Genomic DNA, 6,493 nt, shown 5'->3' on the forward strand with positions numbered 1-6,493 from the left:
TTTTTTTCTATTTTGTTTTTACCTAAATTTGTGTCTTTTCAGTATGTAATCCTCTATTTTTTCCAGTCCCTTTGATTGGCTGTTTCTTTCTTCTAATTTCTGTTTGTGTTTCTATGGTTTAAGTTGTTGCTCTTATTGGCTTATCTCTCACCTAAGAAAAGTTCCCATTTCTACCTGAAAGTCAAACCTGTACTGATTAAAGATGCTACAATTTTGATTCTCTATGAACCTCAGGTTTTGAAAACCTTTGAATCTGTGAGTAGTGAGGCTTGAATGCTTCCACCCTCTCTATAAATACTCCTGGTTTCTCCTGGCAAAGAAAATTAGGGATTGGTGTCAGAGTCTGTTGGATCCCCAGAGATGAAATGGCCACAGAAAGCCCTTAATCACAGGTATGGCAAGAGCATATGATCATAAACTGAAAATAGTAGAAAAGCATCCCTGTTTTCATCCACTAGTCTTAGTTCTTTCTTTCAAATTTAATAGTTTTCTCAAATGAGTATAAGAAAGTAAATGTATGATAATTACTGTGATCCAGAAGAATACTGAAATTTCAGCTTTAATTAGGGGCATTGTACAGAACAATGATGATGAAGTGCAATGATAAGGCTTTCCATTATAAGAGGTTTACCACATTTCACTGAACAAAGTTGTTTATTAGTCATGTGCTTAATAAGCATTTATTAAGCAACAGGTTTTAAGGAGGCATACTAAGCACTTTAAAGGCAAAACCTACTATCTAGTTCATTGCTACTTCCTCAGTGCTTGGTAAGAAGCATGATCTCCCAACACATTTTTTTTTCTTTGCATATTGGCTATCCTACCTCTTTGCATTTATTTATAAATTTTAGAAACAGATTATCTATTTCTATCAAGATATATATTGAGACTATTATTGAGAATGTGTTGAATCTATAGATCCATCTGGGGAGAATTGACATGTTTAGAATATAAGACAACTAATCCAAGAACAGGAACTTCAATTAATTAAGGTCTTTATTTTTTCTCAATATTATCTTATACTCCTCTGTTTGGAGGTTACATATTTTACACTAGGTTTATTCTCACATATTTGGCATTCAATTGTGCTAATGTAAATAGCATGATTAATTTTTTTTCTAAGTCTTTGGGACTGTTATGTAAAAATAAAGCTAATTTGTCTTTTTTCAGAAGAACTTCTGAACTTATTTTTTATTTTTAATAAGTGACCTGTAGTCTCTAAGGTCTTATTTTGCACCAAATCACACCTCCACAAGTAATGTCAGCTTCTTTCTCTCTTATTTAAAATCTTCATTATCTTTCTCTATATTTATCGCTTTGTTGCATTGGATAAGATCTCCAGTGCATTTTGGGGAGAAGGGATAAAAATTGTTTACTTTTCTTTTTGCAGATATCACAGGTATGGTTATTAACATTTCATCATTAAGTATGTTTGCTAAGATTTTTTGTACCTGCTTTTATCAAAGAATGTGGTCATCTTCTATTTTTCATGTGATAAGGGATTTTGTCAAAAATGTATGATGAATTTTATAAAATTATTTTGGGTTTATTGAAATTCATGCTTTGATGATACATATTATTTTTCTTTAATATCATGTTAATGAGATTAATTATATTGATTTATTTTCAAATATCAATGTTGTCTTTCTGGAATAAACTCAAGTTTGGAATGCCATTTTCTTTTCTTTATTTATTGCCAGATTTGGTTAAGTGATTTAACCAAAGTTTCATAGCTAATAACTAGATAAGCCACTAAACCAATTGGTCTCAATAACTGGCATATTAAATACAGCATAGAAAATAACATTCCTTAAACTCTACCTGTGTAGTAAAAGGCAAAGGTCTATTCCTAACCTTATGCTTTCTTTTCTTGCAGTCCCATGACCATCTCTGCCAGAGTTCTCCACTGTTATATACACTTCTTTCTTGCTCTGATCACAGTGGTTGAACATAGCAAATGCTGAGACGTATCAAATTGTGAGGACAAAATGTTATTCTTTAAAACAATCTTTATTGTGACTCAGTAGTGTTTTGAGTGTTGGTTCAGCTAACCTGACTGGGTTGCATTCTTTAGGGCTTCATCCTAGCAATCGCCAAGGCTGCTGTAGTGCTTTGAGTTTTTGGTCCTCAAATAAATTCCCTGAAAGGACAGGTTGAATAAGTCCTCTGTGCCAGCATTAAGGCATGTCAGATGAACATTTTTCTCCTATGGAAACAGAAAAAAAAAAGAAAAAAAGAAAAAAAAACCAGTAAATTTCAGGTGGAATTTTCCTGCCCAGATCTCCCTTCTCTTCCTTGAACAGCACAGACCATACAAATGCTGGATCCTTTGGATATCATCGGCACTGAGCTGGAAGGTTCCAGGGTCGTGATACCAGTAAGTGGAGTACATTATGGAGTTCTGATTCCCAGAGTGCTGCAGGCCCAAAGAATGCCCAATCTCATGAGTTGCAACCAGGAACAGATTATATCCTGAAAAATTGTAGAAAAAAAATACAAAATTAACTATGCATAGGGAATGCAGAAAGTGTGTGAAAAAGAACAAAGAAAAAGGAGAGAACAGAACAGGAGGAAAGGGCTAATGTTAGAGGGTAAAGGAAAAGGTAGGCAAGGAGGGAAAGAAGGTAAGTAGAAAACAGAAGGGCAAGATATTTGGACAGATAAACTTGAAGCAAAAAAGACACATGGAAAGAATTGAGGGACTGATAAATAGAAGCAAAGAGATAAGGAGGAAAAAACCCCACAATCTGACAATGTGTTTATTATGGGATCTTCTGTGTTCAGAAATGATCCCACAACTCCTCACTTATGAAGAAAAACTGATTCCTCAGCCAAATCTTCCACCTCACCCTGACCACTCTGGATCCCTAAATGGAGACCATCAACACTGAAACCCAGGTTCCCAGACAGTTCTAGCATTCCCACCAAACGAGGCATTTACCAGTGTTTGAAGTTGACCAATGTTCATTCTTGTCAAAATGGACAACTCCAGGATTTCCAGAATCTGGTAAAAAGGCGTGACCTAAGATACCACCCGGTCCATCAAAGGGCCAGCCATCTTCATGGGCTGTGGACGACAGAAGCTATGGTCACGATGAGGATGGAGGGAGAAACAAGGGCCAGAATAGTCTTAAGTAAGCCTCAGAGACTTAGGATTCTGTGCAACAGTCTACCACTGGGGATGTGAAAGGGTTAAGGCGTTATCTATGCAGAGAAATAAGGTGGGGCCAAAAATCTTCCTGCTCTCTTATCTAGGGTAAAAGGAAAGAGAGATGGCAGACACTGAGTAAAGCTTATAAGTTAGACAATAATAATAATGATAACCTCTTTTCAAAATGGTAGGGGAAAAGGGAAAGAGAATTTAAACTCTGAAAGTTTTTATAAGTAGGTTGGATCAACTTTGAATAGCATTTCAATCGATTTGGGATCTATGCATCATCATTTTTGGAAGGAAAATGTGCAATACCCCCACCATATTCACACTGCAGCCAATACCACTTCTTTTTTTATTGCTTCATTTTACTAAAAGTGTCTGCCCTGTGTTACAGGATTTGCTTTGCATTAGGGTTTTTTCAGACTTTTTTTCTCAGAAACTTTAATAGAGGAACTGAGTTTTTGTTTAAGGATGGAAACCCTTTGTCCTTTACACAGGGCATGTACATATCCTTCTTCCCATGTCAATTTCTTACCCCACTGCCAGAAAGAAATCTTGATGTCTGCATCTTCATTCTGCACTTGCTGGAATATCAAAGGGGTCACATTGCTCCAAATGGAAACTGCCTTATATATACTGTCTTTCACTGTGGATGGCTTCATATCATGTGGGTAATTGATAATCCTGAGGAAAGTAATCTCTAAATGAAAAAGTTCAGAGGTATGGGAATTATCCTAGCTCTAAACATGAATAATTCTACTTTAAGGAGAATCATTTAATAGTTTTAGGATTCATTTTGGTCATTTATAAAGTTGAGCTAATTTCAGACTAACTAAATCAGAAATTTAAGGAATTGAACATGTAAATATAGATTTCTAAGAATTTTAACAATATCCTACATTATTCTTAGGTCAGCTAAAGTCTCAGAACAACAACCCTATCTGGTGGTTGCAGAAAAATAAGTAAATAAAACAATGTGAACTAAATTAAATTAAATTAAATATACAGTATTCTACATAGATTAAAATGTATAGCATTCTACATAATTTAGTACTGTTTGCTTTAGATATCTCAAATATATTTAGAATCCCCAAAAGAAAGAGTAACCTAGGCAGAAATTAAGCTTTCAAAATTGTGCCTTAGAACCATCCACACACTCACACATTAAAATTAAAAAGAAAAGATTTAACAAAGGGAAAGGATAGTGGTTATGCTGTCTTCTTTCTAAAGAGATGGTTAGAGGAAGTTAGAAAGGGATCTGGTAGTATTGTCTTCTCTGAGGGAGATTTTGGGCTTTGAGTGGGCTGCCAATGAAAGCAGAAGACAATAGAGGTGCCTCCAGGAGAGACCTGGTAGAAAGCTCTTTGAGGTCATCACCCTACACATTATCCTCTAGACCTTAATAACAAGCACCTGTAAGTTAGAGTGTACTTATTCCACTTGCATCTTCCTGGTGAGATGGAGGTGTTGGACCGATCAGGCACCCCACAGCGGGGCTGGTGCAGCAGGCCATGCATTTGCATATCAAGTCGGCCTGTCCCATTCCGATGGAATTGTTGCAGGAGCTGTATTTGTGTCTCCTGGGTAAGAAGTGGCGACTCCTTCTTGGTCAGGAAAAATTGATGGAAATAGTCCTGAATTAGATCAAGAAGGATGAGTACTAAGAGTCAATAGGGAAGACCTATATATTAATTACCCTGGGCATATCCTTCTTTGAGGGTCTCAGATGGATGGTACTTAGTTTGGCCTTCCTAAGTCTCCTGTTCTCAGTGAGATGATGGCAGCCATCCCTGATTCTTTATGCCACAGTGAAATGACATTAAGGACAGGTGACAGAATAAAAATAACCTGGATAAGCTGTAACGTTTTTTTTAAAAAGAAAAAGCTTCCAAGTTGTAGGATGGAGAAACCCAAGTATAAACCACATGAAGGTATTACCTGGGAATTGCCCAGGGAAGATGGCCTCTGGTCTTTCTGACCGATGGAAGTTGATGGAGGTTTTCTTAATCAGGACAGAATCAATCACTCCAGGACATAAAATTTGGCTAGTTCTGCATTCCCCCATTTCATTCGCATTTACTTCCATTTCATTTAGCGACTTTTAAAGAGCCCATTGTTTACCTATTCCTTGTCTCCACTGATTTTTCTGCCAGTCTGGTGTATTAAATGTAAACTTCTAAAAACAGAAAAAGCACATTGTATTGTAATTAGGCTTTCTCTGTCTATATTTGAACCCTAGCTGCACTCAAAATACTTTAAGGGCAATGCTCCTATCTGGTGCAGCTTGATCTATTCCACAGTTCTTACGGGTACTTGATGTAAACCTATTGACTGTTTTTTTTCCTAAATTATATGACTGCATTTTTATGTCTTTGTTTTATTATCAGCTGAGCTGGGCACTAAGAAGCAAATGACTTATTGTATTGTTCTGGGCTAAACATTAGCAGGAAATTTGACTAGGTTCCTATACAATTACAAAATACATGACTGCAACCAGTTATAACATTTTTTAGGTATTTTGGATGCTTAAAAGGTTTGGAACAAATTCATACTTTTTTTAGAAATGGAAAGTGTCTGGTAGATTCACTGAGAGATTACTCAGTCAATGTGAAGGTCACATTAATTTTTGAATTATTTCCCCTGATCTCTCACTACTGAGCAGGCTCAGAGGCGTATAAACTGGAGTGTTCACTATGCCATTTAGAAGACTAAGAGAGTGAGAGATGAGCAATGGGGCTGAATTAGGCACAGAAAGCACAGTGACTAGGGCCCAAAAACACTTTTAAGGGCTACAAAAAATTATTCTTTTTTCTTAAAATTAGAAGAGTAAAATGAACACACAGATTGAATAAAATGTTTTGATATATAATATTAATGTATGTATTTATCATTATACCATGCAGTCACACATACACACACACACGAAATAAGAACCCACAATGGTCACCACATAATAATGTGGTCCTGAGTCTTTCACCTACCTTAACAAAGTCCCATCCTTTATGGACTGTAGCAGGGGGCACTGGAAGGGCGAAACACCAGGGCAAGAAGATAGTAACTCTTAAGATGATGAGCTGCATGCCAAACACTCATTTGTCCCACTGCTTGAATTCAGGTTCCTAACTTGGGCCACTAGACCTTTATAGCTGTGCCAGCAACATCCAATGACTCACTGTGCCAGTTTGGCCTTTCTTTGAATTTGTAAGTGGCCTCATCATCCATACCTGCTGAGGGCAGAGTGATCAGCATGCAAGGGTGACAAAAGCAGCTTTGGGATTTATTTTTATGCTCAATTCACACCTGATGGTCCTCAGCATCCCGGGCCACAGGTTTGGTTAA

The 6,493-nt window shown here is 36.8% G+C and overlaps 1 protein-coding gene across 1 annotated transcript; it reads right to left on the minus strand.

The window, feature by feature from the left end:
* Positions 1-2,177: 2,177 nt before the first annotated feature.
* Positions 2,178-6,234, minus strand: MMP26 (matrix metallopeptidase 26). The gene is made up of 6 exons (XM_038004942.2): positions 6,136-6,234; positions 4,568-4,788; positions 3,690-3,838; positions 2,942-3,067; positions 2,311-2,472; positions 2,178-2,206 (listed from the first exon to the last, which is right to left on the minus strand). Exons 1-6 carry the CDS (start codon positions 6,232-6,234, stop codon positions 2,178-2,180), a joined length of 786 nt encoding a protein of 261 aa, XP_037860870.2.
* Positions 6,235-6,493: the final 259 nt, after the last annotated feature.

This window comes from Chlorocebus sabaeus, chromosome 1, assembly GCF_047675955.1.
Source record: "Chlorocebus sabaeus isolate Y175 chromosome 1, mChlSab1.0.hap1, whole genome shotgun sequence".
NCBI lineage: Eukaryota > Metazoa > Chordata > Mammalia > Primates > Cercopithecidae > Chlorocebus > Chlorocebus sabaeus.

Excerpts from the sequence above, each read along its gene's own strand:
- MMP26 (XM_038004942.2), bottom strand. The coding sequence starts at position 6,234 with ATGCAGCTCATCATCTTAAGAGTTACTATCTTCTTGCCCTGGTGTTTC. Across the intron at positions 3,839-4,567 it reads AAGTACACTCTAACTTACAG|GATTATCAATTACCCACATG; the intron begins GTGCTTGTTATT and ends TACTTTCCTCAG. Across the intron at positions 3,068-3,689 it reads GATTTCTTTCTGGCAGTGGG|CCCATGAAGATGGCTGGCCC; the intron begins GTAAGAAATTGA and ends TGTCGTCCACAG.